Source organism: Dendrobates tinctorius, unplaced genomic scaffold, assembly GCF_039654945.1.
Source record: "Dendrobates tinctorius isolate UK_male_01 unplaced genomic scaffold, ASM3965494v1 ptg000144l, whole genome shotgun sequence".
NCBI lineage: Eukaryota > Metazoa > Chordata > Amphibia > Anura > Dendrobatidae > Dendrobates > Dendrobates tinctorius.
The window spans coordinates 7706265-7731482 of NW_027361811.1; the positions used below are offsets into that span (position 1 = coordinate 7706265).

Sequence of the window (25218 nt, forward strand, 5' to 3'; positions counted from 1 at the left end):
ACGTAATATTCCGTCCTTGGGACTTAGGTCCCAGATCACATGGACCGAATATTACGTCCAACGTAGTAAGGGGGTTAAAGGAACTCTGTCAGCACAGGATGACTGTTCAAACTATGTCCCATGGCTCAGTGTTTCACGGCAAGGTCAATCATTTATATTCAGCTTCCCATTTGCTTGTTTTCCCCTCTATGTCCACTCTACTTCTCCTTCTTTGATTGACAGATCTAGCCTCATGGAGCCATAGATGAGTGTATATAAATGATCATCCATGCAGAGAAGCACCGAGCACCTGTAGTTGTTTTGACCAATCATTCTGTGCTGACAGTCTCTTTAACCCCTTCGCCCCGAAGCCTGTTTTCCCCTTCCTGATTAGGCCAATTTTTACAATTCTGACCACTGTCACTTTATGAGGTGATAACTCTGGAACGCTTCAATGGATCCCACTGATTGAGAATCTTTTCTTGTGACATATTGTACTTCTTGATAGTGGTAAAATGTCTTTGATACGACTTGTGTTTGTGAAAAAAAGGGAAATTTGGCGAAAATTTTGCAATTTTCAAACTTTGAAATTTTATGCCCTTAAATCAGAGAGTCATATCGCACAAAATAAATAACATTTCTCACATGTCTACTTTACAACAGCACAATTTTTTAAACAATTTTTTTGTTAGGAAGTTATAAAGGGTTAAAAGTTGACCAGCTATTTCTCATTTTTACAACAAAATTTGCAGAACCATTTTTTTTTTTTAGGGACCACCTCACATTTGATGTGACTTTGAGGGACCTGTATGACAGAAAATACCCAAAAGTGATACCATTCTAAAAAACTGCACCCCTCAAGGTCCGCAAAACCACATTCAAGAAGTTTATTAACCATTCAGGTGCTTAATAGGAATTTTTAGAATGTGGAAGGAAAAAATAAACATTTACTTTTCTTTCACAAAAAATTTCCTTTAGACCCAATTTTGTTTTACTTTCGCACGGGTAACAGGAGAAAAATAGACCATACAATTTGTTGTGCAAATTCTTCTGAGCATGCTGAAATCTACTGCTTGGGCACACAGCAGAGCTCGGGAGGGAAGAAGCGCCATTTGACATCTTGAATGTAAAATTTGCTGGAATAATTGTGGATGCCATGTCATGTTTGGAGAGCCCCTAATGTGCCTAAACAGTGGAAACTCCCAACAAGTGACACCATTTTGGAAACTAGATTTAGACAACAGAACTTATGTAGCTCTGTGAAGCACCTGTGGTTTCAAGGTGCTCAATACACAAGTTTATAACGTTGAGCCGTGAAAATAAAAAATAAAAAAATTACTTATTTCCAGCAAAAATCTTTAGCGCCAAATTTTATATTTTCGCAAGGGTAACAGGAGAAAATGGATCTCAAAATTTGTTGTGCAATTTCTCCTGAGTTTACTGATACCCCATATGTTTTTTCAAAAACTACTTTTGTGGCACAGTGTAAAGCTCAGAAGGGAAGAAACGCCATATTACAGTGCAGATTTTGCTGCACTTGATTGAGGGTGCCATGTTACATTGACAGAGCCCCTGAGGTGCCAACACAGCAGAACCCCCAATATGTGACCCCATTTGACAAACTAAACCCTTCAATGAATTCATCTAGGGGTGCAGTGATTATATTGACACCACAGGTGTGCCAAAAACTTTTATACCATTGGGCATTGAAAAAAAAAAAGAATTTACAGTTTTACAACCAAGATTGTGTTAGGCCAGTTTCACATTAGCGCTTTTTAAGCGCACGCACGGCCGGGGGTAGCTCCGCCCCCGAGCCGGCTCTCTGCCCGGCGTGCCCGCCCCTTGCTTGTAGCGCCGCCTACTAGCGGACAGCGGCGCCTGCGATCGGCGCACCCTATCTTTAGCATAGGGTGCGCAGATCGTGCGCAGGCCGTGCGCTAGTTGCGCTCTGACCTGCGCTGCGCACTTTTGACGGTGCGCCGTGCGCGCCAAAATCCGAAAAGTTTGATTTTGGCGCGCACGGCGCACCGTCAAAAGTGCGCAGCGCAGGTCAGAGCGCAACTAGCGCACGGCCTGCGCACGATCTGCGCACCCTATGCTAAAGATAGGGTGCGCCGATCGCAGGCGCCGCTATCTTTAGCATAGGGTGCGCAGATCGTGCGCAGGCCGTGCGCTAGTTGCGCTTTGACCTGCGCTGCGCACTTTTGACGGTGCGCCGTGCGCGCCAAAATCAAACTTTTCGGATTTTGGCGCGCACGGCGCACCGTCAAAAGTGCGCAGCGCAGGTCAGAGCGCAACTAGCGCACGGCCTGCGCACGATCTGCGCACCCTATGCTAAAGATAGGGTGCGCCGATCGCAGGCGCCGCTGTCCGCTAGTAGGCGGCGCTACAAGCAAGGGGCGGGCACGCCGGGCAGAGAGCCGGCTCGGGGGCGGAGCTACCCCCGGCCGTGCGTGCGCTTAAAAAGCGCTAATGTGAAACCGGCCTTAGTCCCAAGTTTTACATTTTCATAATGTGAAATAGGTAAAAATGGCACCAGAATTTGTCCCACAATTTCTACTGAATGTAGAAATACCCCATATGTGTATGTACAGTACTGCTTAGCCATACGGAGTGACTCGGGAGGGACGGAGCGCTATTTGCCTTCTGGAGCTTAGGTTTTCCTAGACTAGTTTGCGGATTCCATATAAAGATCCCCTAAGTGCTAGAAAAGCAGAATCCCCCCTCAAGTGACCACATTTTGGAAATTATAACCCTTTGGGAATTAATCTACAGATGTAGTGACAATTTTGACTCCATGGTTGTTTTCCAGAAACAAGCAGCAGTGGATGTTGCAGAGTGAAAATTGCAAACTGCCATTGTAGTGACCAGTACGCTGTAGTGACCAGTACATTATATGCTCAGCTCATGCCTCTGGAGACATGCACCTGTAAATTAGGCGGGTTCTCATCACTACAGAAATGCCAAATATGTGGGCGCTAAGTGTAGTTTAGGCACACTGGGGCTGAGAAGGAAGGGGGGAATTTCGATTTGCTGAACTACTTTTGGGGGGCGAGGAGCCATTTAGCTTTTCCAGAGTCTTTGTACTACCAGTAACGTGGAAGCCCCTATATTTCCATTAACAGATGATGGACCTGATTGAGGGCTTGAGTTTTTTGTGGACTGAGTTGAAGCTTTTATTGGGAACATTTTACATAGAATTTATGATCACACTTATCCGGCGCTCTACGTTGACCACTTACTTTGGGTTTCCATCTAAATCTCCGAGTGATGTGACAGATGAAACCCCAGATGAATCCATTCACTATAATGAGGCAGCAGAGTTACTCTGGACTGTGTCTGGCCTCTGTTCAGCGGTGTCCTTTGCAGAAGTGTACAAAACTGTGGCTGAAGGCACTTTAATGGAATCCTAAAATGACAGACACAACCGGATCACAGGTCCTATGGTGTCCACAGTGCCTCCATCTGCCTCATTATAAGGAATCTTTCGCCGGGGTCCTGTCTGAATCACGTATTTCAGTGATTTACACAGAAACCCCCGGTGTAACCGCTCACTGCAGGATAAAAGTGTGCCGAGCCTTACTGCGATCTTTGTGAGGCAAAATTAACAAATGAACAGCAGGTGAAGAATTGGTTTTATTTATTGTTTACGCCGTTCCTCATGCGGTATAAGTGATTAGGCAACTTTATTCTTCGGGTCGGTGCGATTACTGCGGTACCAGATTTATATCAGGTTTTTATGTTTGGTTGCTGTCACACACTAAAAACGCTTTTTATTGAGTAAACTAGTTTTTGCATCACCATATTTGGAGAACTATAATTTTTCCATATTTCAGCTGACAGTCATGTTATGGCTTGTTTTTTGCGGGACAAGCTGACGTTTATATCAGTACCATTTTCGGGCACATGACATTTTATGATAGTTTTCTATTTCGATATTTCGGTTTTTGGGAGACAGAATGAACAAAAACCATCAATTCAGTAATTGCTTTTTCTTTTTTTTATACCGTTCTGCGTGTGGTAAAATTGATAAGGCAGCTTTATTCTTCGGTTCAATACGATTACAGGGATACCCAATTTATATCTTTTTATTTTTTGACACTTTTACACAAAAACTATTTTATAGAGAAAATAAATGGATTTTTGGTTCTTACCGTAAAATCTTTCTTGGAGCCTTCATTGGGGGACACAGATTACCATGGGTGTATGCTGCTGCTAGGAGGCTGACACTATGCAAAACAAGAAAATTAGCTCCTCCCCGGCAGTATACACCCACCAACAGGCACCAAGTACCTCAGTTGGTGAGAAAGCAGTAGGAGAAGCAACGAAAAACTCTGAACATATGTACCAACCCAATAAGGGACTCAAAGACCCAACACGGTACAACTTAAACAGGGAGGGTGCTGTGTCCCCCAATGAAGGCTCCAAGAAAGATTTTACGGTAAGAACCAACAATCCATCTTTATCGCATTATTGGGGGACACAGATTACCATGGGACGTTCCAAAGCAGTCCCAAGGGCAAGAACAGCAATAACGAACGAAAGAACAGGAAGGGTTTAGGTCGGCCGGTGCGCCACCGCCGCCTGCAGAACCTTCCTAACAACAACTGCATCAGACGAGGCCTGGGTATGAACCCTGTAGAACCTCGCAAACATGTGTAAAGACGACCAGGTCAAGGCCCTGCAAATTTGTAAAGCCGAAGCCTGGTGTTGAACGGCCCACGAGGCTGCCACAGCCCGGGTGGAGTGAGCTCTCACTCCCGGAGGGGGCCGTTTTTCCTGAAGTCGGTACGCTTCCAGAATGGTAGAACGAATCCAGCGAGCAATCGTGGATTTGGATGTCGGAAGCCCTTTCTGGCGACCTTCAGAGATGACCAGCAAGGAATCGGACTGGCGAAGTAAAGCGGTCCTGGCGAGATAGACACGCAAGGCTCTAACTGCATCCAGTTTGTGGAATGACTTCTCAAGAGGGTGAGAAGGAGCAGGACAAAAAGATGGGAGAATGATATCCTCAATGTGGAAAGAGGATACCACCTTTGGAAGAAAAGAAGGAACGGGCCTGAGGACGACCTTAACCTGATGGAGAATCAGATAAGGGGAACGACATGATAAGGCCGCCAACTCCGAAACTCTTCTGATGGATATAATGGCAATCAAAAAGGTTACCTTCCATGAGAGAAGGGATAAAGGAATGTCCTGGATAGGCTCGAACGGCGCCTTTTGGAGAGCGCTAAGAACGAGATTGAGATCCCACGGGTCTATCAGCAAATGATGAGGAGGAGCCACATGGGCGACCCCTTGGAGAAAGGTCTTAACCTCTTTGGAAGAGGATAGACAGAGCGGAGACCTGGCGCATCTAAGCCAGACTGGAGAAAACCCAAGTATAGATGGAATGGAATAAAAGACATTGGAAAGACTATCATCGCACCAACGGAAAAAAAGCCTTCCAGTACCTATGGTAAATGCGGGAAGAGGCTGGTTTTCTGGCTCTGATCATAGTCTGAATCACCTGGTTGGACAAACCTGATTCTCTCAGGATCGCGGCCTCAACGGCCATGCTGATGGACTCAGAGTCTGAGAATTCTTGTGGTAAAGGGGGCCTTACGAGAGGTGTGGACGGTCTTAAAGCCTCCAGGGAACGTCCGCGAGCATGTTCACCAGCTCCGCGTACCAAGGCCGTCTTGCCCAGTCCGGAGCCACTAGAATCACTGGGATGCCTTCAGATTTTATCTTCTTGACCACTCTTGGGATCAAGGCAAGAGGCGGAAACAGATAAGGAAGTTGGAACTGGGACCACGGAATTACTAGGGCGTCGCATGCGACGGCTAGAGGGTCCTTGGACCTGGCTACGAAGCGCGGAACCTTGTCGTTCATCCGAGATGCCATGAGATCGACATCCGGTGAGCCCCAGTGCTGGCATATCTGATTGAAGACTGTGGGATTAAGAGCCCATTCGCCTGAAGCTAGGTCTTGACGACTGAGGAAGTCGGCTGCCCAATTTTCCACCCCTGGAATGTGAACGGCGGAGATCGCTGGAACGTAACGTTCTGCCCAGCGCAATATCGTTGCCACTTCTGACATTACTTGCCTGCTGCACGTGCCCCCCTGGTGGTTTATGTACGCCACAGCCGTGGCGTTGCACGATTGAATGCGGACCGGCTTGCCTATGAAGAGTGGCTGCCAGAAAAGGGCAAGGAAGATTGCTCTGATCTCCAGAAGATTGATGGGGAGGAGAGCTTCCTGTGAATTCCAGGGCCCTTGGGCCGCTTTCTGATGGAAAACAGCTCCCCATCGTAGAAGGTTAGCATCGGTGGTGATGACTTGCCACCGAAGCAGAAGGACCTCCCTTGTAGAACTGACGCTGGCATTGCCCACCAAGTCAGGGATTGCCTCACTCTGAGAAGGTGGAGAATGGGGCGGTCCAGAGACAACGTGGTCTTGTCCCAGGCTGAAAGGCGGCACAGCTGGAGGGGCCGAAGGTGAAATTGTGCAAAGGGCACTGCTTCCACGGAGGCTACCATCTTCCCCAGAACCTTCATGCAGGATCGAAGGGGAATGGGCGTTGGCTGCTTTAGGGTTCGGATTCCCTTGGAAAGAGCCGCAAATTTTTCCCTCGGAAGAAACACCTGGGCCAGATTCGTGTCGAATTCCATGCCCAGAAAGGTCAGACACTGAGAGGGGCTCAGGATGGACTTCTCCTTGTTGACTACCCATCCGAGACGAGTTATGTGAAGACTTTGAAGGCAGTCTCGGCGGGACGACCCCTTCATCAACAGATCGTCCAGGTAAGGGATAATGAGAATCCCCCTGGAACGGAGAATGGCCATGACTGATGCCATCACCTTCGTGAAAACACAGGGAGCGGAAGCTAGTCCGAAGGGTAGGGCCGTGAACTGATAATGATTTTCTTGAATTGCAAAGCGAAGATATTTCTGATGTTGCAAACAAACAGGGATGTGAAGATAGGCATCCCGTATGTCCACAGAGCAGAGGAATTCTCCGGGTTCCATTGAGGCTATCACCGACTGAAGGGACTCCATTTTGAAATGGAGACTCTTCACGTGGCGATTGAGCAATTTCAGGTCCAGGATTGGGGGAAGGGAACCGTCTTTCTTCGGAACTACGAAAAGACTTGAGTAGAACCCTGAAAACCGTTCATTTGGAGGAACGGGAATGATAACTCCGGCGGAAAGAAGGGATGAGACGGCCTGGAGGAACCCTGGAATCTGGGACCGCTGTCTTGGAGGACAAGACAGGCAAAACCGTCTTTTTGGGGGGGAAGCAAATTCGATTTTGTATCCGGATGCGACGATTTCCTTGAGCCAAGCGTCGTCGACAACAGACAGCCAAGCTTCCCTGAAAAAGGAAAGTCTGCCTCCCACCCTGGAAGAACTTCCAGGTGGGGGTGACCCGTCACTTGAAGGAAAATCTACCGGCACGGGAGCCTTAAGGCCTGGAATACTGTCCTCTAGACCTCCAGCGGGGAGCGGGTTTGTACGAAGGTTTTTTCTGCTCCCGCTCCCTAGAGACGGAGGGCCGGTCTTGCTGGGCGGATCTGTCTGTGGAAAAAAAGGAACGAAAGGGCCTAAACGGCCGAAGACCTTTTCTGTTAAAAAATCGTTTAGGCCGGGACTGGAGAAGAGAAGTGCTTTTACCACCAGTGGCATCGGAAATTATCTGATCTAGCTTGGCTCCAAAGAGCCTGGAACCATGGAATGCCAGGTTGGTAAGCGACCTCTTAGAGGTGGTATCCGCATTCCATGACTTAAGCCAAAGGACGCGACGTATGGCTACTATGTTGCTGTTAGCCCTTGCTACGCACCCGGCCGCATCCAAGGAGGCGGCCAACAGGTATTTACCTGCATGATTAATTTGATCTGCCAGCTCATCTTGCGGGGCTGCCGCTAAGATGCCCTTGCAAAGAATTTTTGCCCAAGCCGAAATCACTTTCGCCATCCAGGCGGATGCGAAAATAGGTCAAAGGGAGGCGCCGGAAGTCTCTAAAATTGATTTGGCCAGCGATTCTGTCTGTTGGATCTTTAAGCGATGCCCTGTCTGGAAGGGATAGAACCATTTTAGAAGCTATCCTGGAAACTGGGGGATCCACCTCGGGAGCCTTGGTCCACTTTGTGAGCAGGTCCGCATCAAAGGGGTACAGCACGTCTAAATATCTGCGGCCTGAGAAACGTTGCTCAGGGTGCTCCCAGTGTTTGGACAAGTCAGTATCGAACTCTTTGTGATTGGGAAAGGTTCGAGATGGAGGTCTTGCTCATTTAAAAAGAACAGCGCATTCCTGAGGGGGAGCCTTATCTTACTTAATTTTAAGGGTTTGGAAGATAGCCGAAATGAGACTATCGACGATGTCCCATGTTTTTGATACGTTGTCTGCTTCTGAACTAGATCCCGATTGAGAGTCCTCGCCTAACCTAAGGTCATCTTCTGAGGAAGGAGAAGGAAACCTGGGAGAAGCAGAAGGACCCTGCGAGCTGGAGGACGAACTAGACAGAGCTTGCTTCCTAGAACTCCTGCCCGGTCTGTCCCTCTGAAGGTTGCTGTGAGGTGCGGACGACTCACCTTGAGAGGCGGTCGGTGCACAGGTAGCTGTAGATAGCTGAGGTAAACGTTCCAAGACCTGGACCAGGGTCTGAGAGACTTTAGTCAGATCAGAAACCGACTGAGACATTACAATGGCCCACTCCGGGGGAGGTGGAGTGTCCTCATTCCGGGACTCGATATGCTCCTGAGAGGCAGACATAGTTGAAGGACTGCAGGACGGGCAGAAGGGGGACGACTGACCTGATGCCCACTTCTTTTAACAGCGTGCGCAGGCGTAGTGGGTAGTGGTGGGCCTGAAGCAGAGATCCCTTGAAGGGTTGGGCATAAGTAAACTGCACTGAATGGCCGCACGAATTAGGAAACTGCAGAGGGGAGCTAATTTGAGCCTCAGAGGAGAGCCTACCAAGTTTCAGACGAGCAGCAGGATGCCGAAGTGACCCCCAAGCAGCGCAGGAAGAGAAGTGAACTCCAGGAAATACTGGATGATGAGGGCGGAGCTTAGCGGCTGAGCCGCGATTGGATAAAGGCAGCGGGGGGGCGCGGTAAAGAGGGGGACTGGCAAAGCAAAAGAGAAAGGAGCCCTGTGATGAGCTAGTAAAGGCGCGAAGAGAAGCACGCTCAGAGAGGGAGGAGGGAGCGCGCTGAGAGCGGGAGCTGAAAACGAAAGTGAAAGGCGCCACATCCCCGTGCCTGATATCTATTCAGAAGAATAATATTCAAGGTACTATGCCCGTTGATTCCCCCGTTGTGGCTGAAGTAATGAAAGCATTGTCCTGTGTCCCCCTGAATAGAGAGGTGCGCGGCTGAGGAAATCAGCGCGCGGCAGGCAGGGGGAAAAAGGGGCGGGAGATTCAAACAGGGAACGCTTGCTACTGCCGATGGCTTCTCTGGTGACAATGCGGGGCTGGAGGGATAGTACAGGCACTTACCTGACGTCCCTGAAGAGGATGACCACAGGGGCTCACAAGCAGAAGGCAAGCCGCTGAGGAAGGTCCTCTGTACCCGCATCCTGCAGAAGACGGCGTTAACCTCTTGCTGGGAGAGAAAATTACACGACTTGCGACCGCAGTCTTCCTCTCAGCCCTGTCCCGAGAGAGGGGTGAGGAGGAGGATTGGCAAGGACCAGCCACCTGTCCACAGCCCATAGCACCGGAAGGTGATAGGGAAAAAGTCCTGCCTGCGGTACTGAGAGTTGCGATGTGGGAGACACCACACTGCTCGCTCAGCCGCCTGATATGGGAAAGCAGGGCGAGACTCTCACCGTTTCCCGACGTGAATCTGAAAAATAAATGAGAAATGATTAATACGTTCACCTAAAAACCTAAGGGAAACGTTAACTGCGGATCTGAGGAGATCCCGGCCCGCCTCCTACAGACACTAAGCACAAACTGAGGTACTTGGTGCCTGTCGGTGGGTGTATACTGCCAGGGAGGAGCTAATTTTCTTGTTTTGCATAGTGTCAGCCTCCTAGCAGCAGCAGCATACACCCATGGTAATCTGTCCCCCCCAATAAGGCGATAAAGAAAATTATTTTTGCATCGCTTTATTCTGAGCGCTATAACTTATTATTCTGCTGCTAAGCCATCATACAGATCTGCTTTTTGCAGGACAAGATGACGTTTTCAGCTGTACCATTTTTAGTTACATTCATCTTTTTGTTCGCTTTTTTTGCACTTTTTGTGGGTATGATAAAGCATTGTTTACCTCATTTTTTACGGTGTTCACTGAAGGGGTTAACTAGTGGGACAGTTTTATAGAGCGGGTCATTACGAATGCGGCAAATGTGTGTACTTTTGTTTATTTTTTTAATTTACATAAATAAATGTATTCATTGGAAAAATATTTGGGTTTTTTTACAAATATTTTAACACTTTTTTTTTACATTATACCAGTATGACACATTACTGTACATCAGATCGCTGATCTGCTGTTCTGCAATGCATCTATACTGCAGGGCACTAGACCAGGATCTGACAGGCAGGGAGGAGGCATCTCAGGTCCAGTTCTAAACAGGCATCAGAGGGGTTAAATTCCCGCGATCGGTGCTGGCACCGATCGTGGGTGTTGCTGTGGTGTGTCGGCTATCACATACAGCTGACACCCGCACCCGATAGCGCGGCCTCACGCTGAGCACCGTGGCTATCAGGGCACCGTACTAGTACTGCTGTTTGCGGGAACACAATTCCCGCAGAGCAGTACTAGTACAGCGCTTGTTGGGAAGGGATTAAAGGGCTTTTGATGCATGCGATAGCAGCCCCTCCTATCTTGGTTCTGCAAGATACAAGAAGGTGTAAATGTAACCCTTTTTTACTTCCAGGTGTGAAATTTGTTTCAGCATCAAAGAAATATCCCATTCGTCTCTTGGGATCACAACAGAATAAAATGAGAAATCTACTGCTGCTATGTAAACCTTTTATGAAGTCATGGAGATGAGCTGAATTATATTTTAGATTCTGTCAAATGGAAGATACCTTTACTCTCCTCTGCAAGTCATCTTCAACATCCTTTAACATTCCTGGATTAAAAAAATAATCATAATTATAAGTGAAGAACACCCAAGAAATATTGCACAAGAAATCAGATAAATTACCTGTAACTCGGAGATCGGTCACATTATTAGCCATTTTAAACCCATATGTCATGGACTGGAAGTCCTCCTACAGGAAAAAAAAATAAATAACTTTCACTCTGAGGCTCCCGTTAAAACACATGTATGATTTTCTTTAACCCCTTCATGACCAAGCCTATTTTGACCTTAATGACCAGGCCATTTTTTGCAATTCTGACCAGTGTCCCTTTATGAGGTAATAACTCAGGAACGCTTCAATGGATCCTAGCGATTCTGAGATTGTTTTTTCGTGACATATTGGGCTTCATGTTAGTGGTAAATTTAGGTTGATAATTTTTGCGTTTATTTGTCAAAAAATCAGAAATTTGGTGAAAATTTAGAAAATTTTGCAATTTTCAAATTTTGAATTTTTATTCTGTTAAACCAGAGAGTTGTGTGACACAAAATAGTTAATAAATAACATTTCCCATATGTCTACTTTACATCAGCACAATTTTGGAAACAAAATATTTTTTTGTTAGGAAGTTATCAGGGTTAAAAGTTGACCAGCGATTTCTCATTTTTACAATAAAATTTACAAAACCATTTTTTTAGGGACCACCTCACATTTGAAGTCACTTTGAGGGGTCTATATGGCAGAAAATACCCAAAAGTTACACCATTCTAAAAACTGCACCCCTCAAGCTACTCAAAACTACATTCAAGAAGATTATTAACCCTTCAGGTGTTTCACAGGAACTAAAGCAATGTGGAAAGAAAAAATGGACATTTTAATTTTTCCAACAAAAATTTTCTTTTAGCATCAATTTTTTCATTTTCACATGGGAAACAGGATAAAATGGATCCTAAAATTTGTTGGGCAATTTCTCCGGAGTACAACGATACCTCATATGTAGTCATAAACCACTGTTTGGGTGCACGGCACGGCTCAGAAGGGAAGGAGCGCCATTTGACTTTTTGAATGGAAAATATGCTGGAATATTTAGCGGTTGCCATGTCGTGTTTGGAGAGCCCCTGTGTGCATAAACATTGGAGCTCCTCCACAAGTGACCCCATTTTGGAAACTAGACCACCCAAGGAACTTATCTAGATGCATAGTGATCACTTTGAACCCCCAGGTACTTCACAAATTGATCTGTAAAAAAAAACAAAACACTTTTTTCACAAAAATTTTCTTTTAGCCTCAGTTTTTTCATTTTCACATGGGCAACAGGATAAAATGGATCCTAAAATTTGTTAAGCAATTTCTCCTGAGTGCACAGATACCTCATATGTGGTCATAAACCACTGTTTTGGTGCACGGCATGGCCCGGAAAGCAAGGAGCACCATTTGACTTTTTGAATGGAAAATTAGCTCCAATCGTTAGCGGACACCATGTCGCATTTGGAGAGCCCCTGTGCACCTAAACATTGGAGCTCCCCCACAAGTGACCCCATTTTGGAAACTAGACCCCCTAAGGAACTTATCTAGATGTGTAGGGAGCACTTTGAACCCCCAAGTGCTTCACAAAAGTTTATAACACAGAGCAGTGAAAATAAAAAATTTTTTTTCCTCAAAAATGATTTTTAGCACACTATTTTTAATTTTCACAAGGCTAACAGGAGAAATTGGACCACAAATCTTGTTGTCCAGTTTGTCCTGAGTACGCTGGTACCCCATATGTGGGGGGGAACCACTGTTTGGGCACACGGCAGGGCTCAGAAGGGAAGGAGCGCCATTTGACTTTTTAAAATGCAAATTACTTCCAATCGTTAGCGGACACCATGTTGTGTTTGGAGAGCCACTGTGTGCCTAAACATTGGAGCTCCCCCACAAATGACCCCATTTTGGAAACTAGACCCCCTAAGGAACTTATCTAGATGTGTAGTGAGCACCTTGAACCCTCAAGTGCTTCACAAAAGTTTATGACGCAGAGCAGTGAAAAGAAAAAGAAAAAATTTTTTCCCTCAAAAAATTATTTTTTAGTGCGCAATTTTTTATTTTCACAAGGGTACCAGGATAAATTAGACCCCAAAATTTGTTGTCCAGTTTGTCCTGAGTACGCTGGTACCCCACATGTGGGGGGGAACCACTGTTTGGGCACACGTTGGGGCTCGGAAGGGAAGTAGTGACATTTTGAAATGCTGACTTTGATGGAATGGTCTGCGGGTGTCATGTTACATTTGCAGAGCCCCTGATGTACCTAAACTGTGGAACCCCCCCACAAGTGACCCAATTTTGGAGACTAGACCCCCCAAGGAACTTATCTAGATGTGTGGTGAGCACCTTGAACCCCCAAGCGCTTCACAGAAGTTTATAACGCAGAGCCGTGAAAATAAAAAATATTTTTTTTTCCACAAAAAAAAAAAATGATTTTTAGCCAGCAATTTTTTTTTCACAGGGGTAGCAGGATAAATTGGCCCCAAAAGTTGTTGTCCAGTTTGTTCTGAGTACGCTGATACCTCATATGTGGGTGGGGACCACTGTTTGGGTACACGTCGGGGCTCGGAAGGGAAGTAGTGACATTATGAAATGCTGACTTTGATGGAATGGTCTGCGGGCATCATGTTACATTTGCAGAACCCCTGATGTACCTAAACTGTGGAACCCCCCACAAGTGACCCCATTTTGGAAACTAGACCCCCCAAGGAACTTATCTAGATGTGTGGTGAGCACCTTGAACCCCCAAGTACTTCACAGAAGTTTATAACGCAGAGCAGTGAAAATAAAAAATATTTTTTTTTCCTCAAAAAAAATGATTTTTAGCTAGCAATTTTTTTTTTCACAAGGGTAGCAGGATAAATTGGACCCCAAAAGTTGTTGTACAGTTTGTCCTGAGTACGCTGGTGCCCCATATATGGGGGGAACTATTGTTTGGGCACACGTAAGGGCTCGGAATGGAAGTAGTGGCGTTTTGAAATGCAGACTTTGATGGAATGGTCTGCGGTCGTCATTACGTTTGCAGAGCCCCTGATGTGCCTAAACAATAGAAACCCCCCACAAGTGACCCCATTTTGGAAACTAGACCTCCCAAGTAACTTATCTAGATGCCTGGTGAGCACTTTGGACCCCCAAGTGCTTCACAGAAGTTTATAACGCAGAGACGTGAAAATTATAAAAAAAAAATTTTCCACAAAAATATTTTTTTAGCCCCCAAATTTTTATTTTCCCAAGGGTACCAGGAGAAATTAGACCCCCAAAGTTGTTGTGCAATTTTTCCTGAGTACGCTGATACCCCATATGTTGGGGTAAACCACTGTTTGGGCACACGTCGGGGCTTGGAAGGGAGGAAGCACCGTTTAACTTTTTGAACGCAAAATTGGCTGGAATCAATGGTTGCACCATGTCGCGTTTGGTGACCCCCTGATGTGCCTAAACAGTGGAAACCCCTCAATTCTAACTCCAGCCCTAACCCCAACACACCCCTAACCACAGCCCTAACCCCAACACATCCCTAACCCTAATTCCAACCCTAACCATAACCCTAACCCCAACAGACCCCGAACCCTAATCCCAACCCTAGCCATAACCCTAACCACAATCCTAACCCTAACCACAATCCTAACCCTAACCACAAGCCTAACCCTAATTCCAACCCTAACCCTAATTCCAACCCTAACCCTCTTTCCAACCCTAACCCTCTTTCCAACCCTAACCCTCTTTCCAACCCTAACCCTCTTTTCAACCCTAACCCTCTTTTCAACCCTAACCCTCTTTTCAACCCTAACCCTCTTTTCAACCCTAACCCTCTTTTCAACCCTAACCCTCTTTTCAACCCTAACCCTCTTTTCAACCCTAACCCTAATGGAAAAAAAAAAAATATATATATTATCTTTATTTTATTAGTTCTGCCTACCTATGGGGGTGATAATCGGGGGGTTTATTTACTTTTTCTTTCATTTTGATCACTGTGAGAGTGATCAAAATGAAAGAATGGAATCTGCAGCCGGCAGATTCGGGCGGGCGCACTGCGCATGCGCCCGCCATTTTCAAAGATGGCGCCGCCCATCATCCGGACCCGAGGGACACCGGGAGGGACGGGGTGACACCGGAGGTACCGGGGGGGGGGGGGGGTGAGGGGGGGATCGGAGGCTGGCGGGGAGCAGAGGGAATGGGAGGGGGCAGATGATGACAGCGGCGGCAGATCGCCGCTGTCATTCAGTTGCGGGGGGGCGATCGCCGGTGGGGGGGGTGGAATCGGTGTCTCCAGCCATGTCCGATGCTACAGCAGCATCGGACATGGCTGGATTGTAATAGTTCATCAATTTTCATTGATGAAATATTACTATCGCTCTGATTGGCTGTTAAAAGTGAAACAGCCAATCAGAGCGATCGTAGCCACGTGGGGGCGAAGGCACACCCCCTGTGGTGAATTACAAAGCCCCCTGTATCTGCGGGTCGGGTGACCTTTCAGTGACCCCGGTCACCCGACCCGCAGGGGGGCTTTGAAGTCATGACGCCACATAGGCGTCACTGGTCAGATTTGAACCAGGTTTCATGACGCCTATGTGGCGTCATTGGTCGTGAAGAGGTTTTCCAGGAAAAAACTGGAATGACTAAATTGTACAATCTACTATTTCCTGTGTCATCACACGACTAAACAGTATCTGAATGAGGGCAGCTAAGCCCCAACCATTCTCCAATGTATAAGAAGAAAAGGGGGCTGGCTTAGCTATTGGGCTCTTTCAATCGAAAACCAAACTCCTGGGACATGTGATAGTGCGAATAAGGGAGGATGGGACATCTGGGCCAATAAAAGTATACATTATTTCCCTGGAAAAATCCTTTAACTACCAGATGACTAACCTCTTCAAAAACAGCAGCTTTGTTGACTTTTTCTCTTGCGATATCACATATCTTTAGGATTCCAAGTGCAAATGCTTTCATAGCTGGATCTTCTATGAAGTCGGCATTATGTACATAGAGGCAAGTGAATACAGTCTGTGCTAAGGAGTGACCTTCCAGCCATGTTATCTGTAAGAAAACAAAAAATAAAGTTTCAGATACGAAAACAAATGACAAGGGATTAGTAGTAGTGCAAGGTTTACAAGAATCCTACATGGTGTGCAAAAATACGAGTGTACTGAGTGACTATTCCCTATCACTGGAGAACTCAATCTATGTCATGGGGGGGTCCTTGCTGTGTGGCTCACAGCCATCTACCGGCTAGGTGCATTAGCACCAGGTCTAGTAAGGTCTCCAGATGGTGACTTTTGTGAGTAACCTGCACAGAAGAGCAGATCTGGATGTGCATAAACCAGCCAGTGGGACTGGAGAGATAAATGTGTTATGCTGGACCTGCCAAATAGAAGGGAGTTTGAAACTAAATGCAATAGTGTGGTGGGAGTGCTTGATGTCAGAACACTGAATGGGTGTAAAGTGGAAACCTGAAGATGTGAGAATAATGCCTGTAAAGGAGGGCCTTTGTATGTGATCTTCGGGGAAGCTTTGGCTGTCACTACACCAGTAAGGAGCTGGGTGCTGGATATGGCACGTGACCATCTCACAGAGCAGAGTGTGGCTCTCAAGGTAAGAAAGGTTAGAGACCACTGCTCTATCACAATACTTACCAAACAACAAAAACATGTGTCCATAATTCCAATTAAATCTGGCCACGTTAAATCCTTAATTTTAATGTTTCCATCCTTTAAAACAAAATACATTAATAAAGTCACTTCGTTGGCCAAATTTGACCAAAAAATGCAACTTGCAGACAACGTAAGTATGTGTGATGATGTAGGTTGTAACTTTCCAAGAAAATTATATATATAGTGTCTGAAGATTGACCCAGTGGCACAATTTTAATAGATCAGCTGACCATAGTAAAACCCCAAAGTAAATTATATATGAAGGGAACATGACAGTGGACAGATGCTGCCTGATCCAGGGAGAGTATGTATCAGACATTGGCTGCATATCAGGCATATACACTTAGGTCCAGAAATATTTAGACAATGAGAGTTTGGGCATTTTAGCTGTTTAAAAAACATTGATTATATAAGAATCTTTAATATGGGCTTAAAGTGCAGACTCTCAGCTTTAATGTGAAGGTATTCAAATCCTAATTGGAGTAAAGGTTTAATAACTACAGCTCTTTAATATGTAGCTTCCCTTTTAAAGGGACCAAAACAAACTGGACTATTATCTAAAAAGCTATTTAATGGGCTGCAAGAACTATTCCCTCATTACTTCAATTAAAAAGCTAAATGGTCTGAAGCTGATTCCAGATGTGGCATTTGCATTTGGAAACGGTTGCTGTGAACCCACAACACGCGGTCAAAAGGAGCTCTCAATGGAAGAGAAACAGACCATCATTCCTCTGAAAAAAAGAAATCGATTGTACAAATGCTATGAGTGGCCAAATCAAGAGAATGGTACATTCTGCAAGAAAAAAAAGAAAAAGAGCGCACTGGTGAGATTGGGATCTCAAAAAGGTCTGGACGTCCACAGAAGACAAGGGTGGATGATAGCAGAATACTTCCAATGTTGAAGGTGTTTACAGCCAGTGCCCAATACATGGTGACTGTAAAGTGTATGCAATTTGTAAATTAATATATTTTATGTATTCCTTGTTGCATAAGTAGCACAGTGCTGTCCAGAGATAGTAATCATATCCATCAGTCCTTAACGAGGCTGACTATTTAAATTCTCTATGCCTTATCTAAATTGTTGACTTGGGGGGCGTGGCCAGCAGCCGAGGGAGCAGGACGTGCTCTTGGAAGCTCCTGAGACCCTATCGACAATCTGACTATTATCTGGCTCATAGGGCCTCATCTACACACCATCTGGACCCAGATACACACCAGGAAGCTATATCGGCCGATGTTGGTGCTTTTCGGATCTGTTTGGACATATCTGGTGGCGAACGGAGACCGGGGCCTACACGTGGGCCTGGGGCCTGCTGGATGTGCTGCCCTGAACAGCTGTGCCTGCTCCTGCCCGACTCTCACCTTCAGCGACGACTCCGGGATTGGATACTGGGCTCCTGCTGTCTCCGATACCTGCCCGGAGGCTCTGGAACAGGATTGGTGGAGATTAGTGCTTTGGACAGAGGCGCACAGTGTTGCGGCCTTAACTTCTGGCGGAGCCGCGGCCTAGAGTTGCTGATCGGGGGTGTTGTGCTGGACACGCTGGATCTGGCAGGTGCCTGACGCACGCAACTTGTGGCCTACCTGACGATTGCTGGAGGTGGTAGGGAGCCGGGAGTGATTTCAGGCCGGACCCGGACTGTCTCGGCGCCGCCGGGGCCTGGACCGCCGGAGGCTGGAGGAGGACCGGATGACGGCGGCAATCTTAGATGCCAGCTGCAACTATAACTCTGAGGCATCTCGGGCTGGAATAATACAGGCTGCAATCCTGAAGCAGTAAGCAGGCCTATTTTCAGGGGATGATTCTGGACCCGCGGATCGGAGTGGAGATACGGCTTTTCTCTCCCCTCCCCCCCCTTCCTTTCATCTTGGGCATATACCCTGATATTTACCCCCTTGTGCTGTGCAGCCTAGTGCCCTCTTTGGAAATTATGCCTGCTGCACACATTTTTCTCAACCAAATTTAATGGAGAAATGACTTTAAGTCTTCTTGTTTCTTCTTCTGTTGATGTCCGAACCACCGCCATTATCTTCTGAAGGTGTATAGTGTGGCATAAGTGACTTTTCCTAATATATACATCTCTTTGGAAAGACATCATGGGTCCCTCCAAGGCACAATCAGCTGCTGATAAACTTAAGTCATATGCTAGGGGCAATAATTCAACAACCATGCAGAAGTCCCCTAATAAATCGACTCAGGGTGAGGTATCAGTGCCACAAGAAATGGAGAGTATGGATAGAGAACCCTGAAACAAGTATCGGCACAATTGATGACTGCCATCCAGGGTAGTACAGCCTCCCTAACGAGAAAAACTGAGGAAGTTAAGACAGATTTGGGACTCCTCCATAATGATATGTCCAACCTGGGAGATAAAATCTGACAGGCGGAGGATAGAATCTCGAGTCTGGAGGACCAGACAGCACCTTTGCCTGAGCGTATTAGAACAAAAAATGGAGCTATGTGTACAAAAGCACGATGATCTTGAGAATAGACTGAGGCGAAATAACATCCGTATTGTTGGATTGCCGGAAAGGGCTGAAGGAAATAACCCGAGTGATTTTGTGGAAAAATAGGCATTAGACCTACCGGTAATTATGTTTCCAGGAGTCCACCCTGACAGCACCAGGGAGGACATCCCTCGCCTCCTTGCAGGGACAGTAAGAGCACACAAGAGGTTAAAAACAGTCTCCACCCCCATTCCCTCAGTGTTTTAAGTACCACACCGTGGATGATACAACTGAACACTTTATTTACAGAATCATATTACGACATCATTAATTCAGGAAGGGAACTATCCGTGCTGTCAGGATGGACTCCTGGAAACATAATTACCGGTAGGTCTAATGCCTATTTTCCAGGACATCCCTCCTGACAGCACCAGGGAGAATACCAAAGTATCCCCTTAGGGTGGGATGACTGCCTGGAGAACCATTCTCCCGAAAGCAGTCTGTTGGTTAGATAATACATCTAATTTGTAATGCTTACAGAATGTGTCCAACCTGGACCAGGTTGCAGCCCTACAGATTTGGTTTACTGAAGCCCCTGCTCTTTCCGCCCAGGAAACTGATAAAGCTCGTGTTGAGTGAGCTCTTAACCCTTCTGGGGGAGGAACCCCCTGAGAGACAGAGGCTAAACTGATTAGCGATGTTATCCATCTCGCGATGGAAGCTTTTGAGGCTTTTCTCCCTTTGTTTCCCCCCCCCCCCCCCCCAAAGAGTAGAAATAGGTTATGGTCCTGTCTCCAAGCCTGCGTGGCCCTGATGTAATCAATAACTGCCTGGCGTACGTCTAATTCGTGCAGGGCCCTTTCTTTGTCATTTGAGGGGTTCTCACAAAAGGAAGGTAAAATTATTTCCTGGCTTAAGTTTTGGACTGACGCAACTTTGGGCAAAAAGGTGGGGTCTAATCTCATGATTATTCGATCCTCCCAGATTCGGAGATATGGGTCTCGGATAGATAGCGCCTGTATCTCACTTATCCGTTTTGCAGTGGTGATCGCCACTAGCCACTAAGAATGCTACCTTCATGGTTCAATGTGAAATGGGCATCTCCTGACTCTGGATAAAGGGATCTGAGCAAAGGGACCGCAGGACAAGACTAAGGTCCCATGGGGTGACTGACCTCCTGACTGTGGGACGTAACCTCTGAGTTGCCCTGATAAATCTTATTACCCAGGGATGGGAGGCCAAGGGGTAGTCCAGAAAGGCGCTTAATGCCGAGATCTGGACCTTCAGCGTGCTAGGCCTAAGTCCTTTATTAAAGCCTGCCTGAAGAAAATCCAGTATCTTTGGGATGTCTGGCTTTCCTTCCGCTGAGTCGGGCCTGCCACTATCCAGACAGAATCTTTTCCAAATTTTGTGGTATATCGCAGAAGTTACAGGTTTTCTGCTGGCCTGAATAGTCAATATGACCTGGTCTGACAGGCCTCGAGCCCTCAGGATCTGCCGTTCAGGATCCAGGCTGATAGGTGAAGTCTCCCTGGATCTTGGTGAAGTACTGGCCCTTGGTGAATGAGGTCTTCCCTCTGTGGAAGCAGGAGTGGTCGATCTTCTGCCATAATCCCCAGGAGTGGAAACCAGCTCCTTTTCGGCCAATAAGGTGCTATCAGTAGCACTCTTGCCTGATCCTCCTGAATCTTCCTGAGGATGGCTGGAATGAGAGCTATCGGGGAAATGCTTATGAGAGAGTCTGCCCCCACTTTTGGCTTAGGGCGTCTACCCCTTCTGGATTGTCCAACGGATTCAGAGAGAAAAACCTGTACGTCTTCGTATTCTTTCTGGTTGCGAAGAGGTCTATCTGCGGTCTTCCCCAGAGCTGGCATAAGTTCTGAAAGATCTGTGTTCAGCTCCCACTCCGTGGGACAGATCTTCTGCCTGCTTAAATAATCTGCCACTGTGTTTTGCGACCCTTCGAGATGGACGGCTGTTACTGACAGAACCGTATTTTCTGCCCAGGAAAAGATCTTTTTAGCCAGGTCCTGGAGTGGCCAATGCCTTGTTCCTCTCTGATGCCGGAGGAAGGAAACCGCCGTCACATTGTCCGATAGAATCTTGACGTGTTGATTTCTTAGTTTGTCCTGATTTCTTCTTAGGGCCTCCCATGTGGCATAAAGTTCCTTGTAGTTGGAGGAGGTGGACCGCATGTTTGCCGGCCATTCTCCCTGAAGAATTCTGCCTTCTAGATGAGCCCCCCAGCCCCATTTGCTGGCGTCCGTAGTGATTATGACGCATGGGGAGGTGATCCAGGGGACACCTTTCCTTAGGTTTTGTCGCTGCATCCACCACACCAGGGATCTTTTTACTGCTGGAGACAAGACCATTTTCTTGTCTAGGGAGGTCTGGTAACGATCCCAGGCGGCCAGTACTTCTTTTTGAAGGGTTCTCGCATGGAACTGTGCCCATCGGACACAAGGGATGCAGGATGTCATGAGGCCCAGAGCGCGCATGGCTATTCTGATGGAAGTTCCTTCATGCTGTCCCATATCCTTGTCTGTTTTCCTGGTGGTAAGAAGGAATTTCTGCTTCTGGATTCCAGAGTACCCAAAAAAAAAAAAAATCTCTCTTCTTTCTGGTACTAGGTTCGATTTTTGTTTATGATCCAGCCCAGAAACTCTAGAACCTCTATTGTCTTCTCCTTGTGTCGCCGTAGTTCTTCTGCCGATCCCACAACCAGAAGGAAGTCGTCTAGGTATGGAATGATGATTCTGCGATTTCTTAGGAAAGCCACCACTTCCGTGATTAGCTTCGTGAAGACTCAAGGCCAGACCAAAAGGAAGACACTGAAATTGAAAGTGGCAGGTCCGATTCTGAAGTCTTACTGCAAACCTCACGAATCTCTGTGAAATTGGGTGAATTGGCACCTGATAGTAGGCACTTTTCAGGTCCAGGGTACACATCAGAGCATTCTTGTCTATCAAATGGACTGTGGATCTGTGACTCCATTCGGAATTTTTTGTACGTGACCCAGGCATTTAAGGGTTTCAGATTTATAATGGTACGGGATTCTCCGGATGGCTTTGCGATGGCAAATAGGGACGAATAGTGGCCCGCCCCAATTTCTGCTCGGGGAACCGGAATTACCACCCCTAAGTTTGCCAGTTCTGTCACGTCGACCCACATCTGGGAGTCATCTTTTATCCTGCGAGGAGAAATAGACCTTTCGGGGGGGGAGGGGATGAAAATTCTATTTGGTAACCCTCTGCTATTGTCCTCAGTACCCACATATTTTTTGTGATCTGAGACCACTGGGAACTGAATTCTCTGAGTCGACCCCTTATGTTGGTATAGTCATGTTCTCCTGTAACTAGTACGTGATCCAGAAGGGGGGGCTCTAGATCTTCCAGCTCTAGAGTGGGTGCTACCATAGGAACCCCTCTGAGAGCTCCCCTGGTACCTATAGTACTGCTGCCTTCTATATCCCCCGGGTCTACGAAAGGGCTGGTCCCTAGATTTCCTTTCCTCAGGGAACCCTTTCCTTACCTCGGATGCTTTTTCTAATATATCATCCAACGCTGGGCCAAAGACTTTTAACCGAGAAGGGAAGGGCACAGAGCTGGTTTTTAGAGGCCCCGTCCCCCGTCCAGGTCTTTAACCAGATGGCTCTGCGTGCCGAATTTGACAAAGAGCCATTCCGGGCGGCAATTCTAACAGATTCCGCCGATGCATCGGCTAGGAAGGCTGTGGCTGACTTCATGATCGGAAGAGAATCTATAATTTCCTCCCTTGGGGTTTTATTAGTTAAATGCTCCTCTACCTGGCCCAACCATAAACACATAGACCTTGCTACCAAAGTAGCTGCTACGTTTATTTTAATTAAGGCTGCTGATGTTTCCCAGGCCCGCCTTAGTAGGTTATCCGCCTTCCTATCCATGGGGGATCGTTGTTTTCTTGGCTACTTTTGCCACAGGGACATCAATCTTGGGAACTACCTCCCATTCTTTAATGTCCTCGGGGTCGAAGGGGAGCCATCTCTTAAAGTCTCGGGATATCACGAGACGTTTTTCCGCCTCCTCCCATTCCTCCAGGACCATAGCTCGCACATGGTCGTTCACTGGAAATACTACTTTCCTCTGCGCCCTAAGGCCCCCGATCATGTCCTGCATGGACTGAGGTTTCTGGACCTCCTAAATCTGCTTTGTGTGTCTCTGACCGCCTGCACCAGATTGTCTATCATCCGAGGAAAAGAGGTATCTTTTCCCATACTCCGGTTCGCTAGTGCCCAGCTCGCCTTCTTCCTGATCCGACTCCGAGGAGTAGGAACCTTCCTCCAAACTAAGCTCCATTTCCTGTCTGGTTCGCTTAGCACTGGGGCCTGGACTGGCTGGCTGTGGCTGGGACAAGGTGGCCACGGAAGCCTGGACCTCCTCTCGAATCAGCGATCTCATCTCCGATAGGAGGGACAGCTGTTTGCCTTTAATTACTTTGGCCGTACAAGTGTCACAGCAACTTCTTGTGCTTGCTCGGGAGCTTAACTCTGCATACGGGACACTTATTGGGCTTCCCTGGGTCTTTCTCCGCCTGTTTGGTCGTGGGAATGGGCGCTGTCGGTTGTGCCTTTTCCTGCATAGTGCAAGAGAGGGACAGTCAGGCTCTGATCTGGGCCTTCCGGGAGTCAGTCGGTCAGTCTGCGCTATGAGCACTTACCCCATCCGGGTCGATTCTGCCCTGGTTCTCCATCGCTTTTGAGAGCCTCTGCGAGGTCAGGACAGGTGCTGCCTGTCTCGCTGATACCGCGCTCTGCTCCTTCAGAGCGCCCGCCGGCGGCCTGTATTTATGGCGCTCTGTCGTCACCGGAAGGGCGTCGCGGTCTCTCTGCACGCGACTTCCGGTCCCCGCGCTGCTGCCGGCGTCGGAGCTGAGAGCCTCCACTGCGGGAGGAAGCAGCTCTACCCAGGGGGCTAGTCCTCCCCTAGTCTCTGTGGCTGAGGGATCCCCATCCAGGAGGGTTTCAGCGCCAGGGCCGCTTCACAGGAGGAAGGATTGGCAGGGCCGCCCGATCACCCTGGACCCCTCCGGTAAGCCGACTCCTCTTGTGCGTCCCTCCGTGCAGGGACAGGAAGAAACACTGAGGGAATGGGGGTGTAGACTGTTTTTAACCTCTTGTGTGCTCTTCCTGTCCCTGAAAGGAGGCGAGGGACGTCCTCCCTGGTGCTGTCAGGAGGGACGTCCTGGAAAATGGATCCGTACTCTGTTTCCAGACGCCAACTTCTCTGCTGCTTATGCGGTGGAGAGAGCAAACCGGGTACCTGGGAAACCAATTCCCCCTGGAGCCCCTCCTAGACCCGTTGGCCAGATTTCTCAATTGGAGGGACAGAGACAATATTCTGCAATTGGCGCAGAGTGTCCAAGTAATCAAACATGATTATACCACTGTAATGTTGTTTCCGGATTTCTCAGCAGATTTACAGAAGCGAAGAGCTCATTTACTTCACTCAAGAAAAGTCTCAAGAGTGCTAATGTGATTTATTCAATGGCATACCCAGCCAGGCTTAGAGTGGTGGACGGGGAGAGAGTGATTCTTTCAGAATCCGGCGGAGGCAGATGAGTGGATCTCCAAGACAGAAAGACGCTAGTGGCAGTACTGGTAGTATATATCAACATAGCGACCTATACATGTACCTGAACTGAGCTACTATAGTGACCAATGGCTACAGTCATGGCCAAAAGTTTTGAGAATGACACAAATATTATATTTTCACATGATCTGCTGGCCTCTGGTTTTTATGTGTGTTTGTCAGATGTTTTTATCACATACAGAAATATAATTGCAATCATATCATGAGTAGCAAAAGGTTATATTGACAGTTAGAATGAGTTAATGCAGCAAGTCAATATTTGCAGTGTTGACCCTTCTTCTGGACCTCAGCAATTCTCCCTGGCATGCTCTCAATCAACTTCTGGATCAAATCCTGACTGATAGCAGTCCATTCTTGCAAAATCAATGCTTTTATTTTGTCTGAATTTGAAGGTTTTTGTTTGTCCACCAGTCTCTTGATGATTGACCACAAGTTCTCAATGGGATTAAGATCTGGGGAGTTTCCAGGCCA

General features: G+C 47.2%; 1 protein-coding gene across 4 annotated transcripts in view; it reads right to left on the reverse strand.

Annotated features, from left to right (window-relative positions):
• The window catches only part of NAA35 (N-alpha-acetyltransferase 35, NatC auxiliary subunit), a 143538-nt gene that overhangs the window by 88512 nt on the left and 29808 nt on the right, over nt 1-25218 (reverse strand). For all 4 annotated transcript variants that reach the window (XM_073545995.1, XM_073545996.1, XM_073545994.1 and 1 more), the window contains exons 5-8: nt 16655-16729; nt 15891-16058; nt 11126-11192; nt 11007-11050 (exon numbers count right to left, since the gene is read on the reverse strand). In XM_073545995.1, the coding sequence (XP_073402096.1) occupies nt 11007-11050; nt 11126-11192; nt 15891-16058; nt 16655-16729 (354 nt within the window). The remainder of the gene's footprint in view (nt 1-11006; nt 11051-11125; nt 11193-15890; nt 16059-16654; nt 16730-25218) is intronic.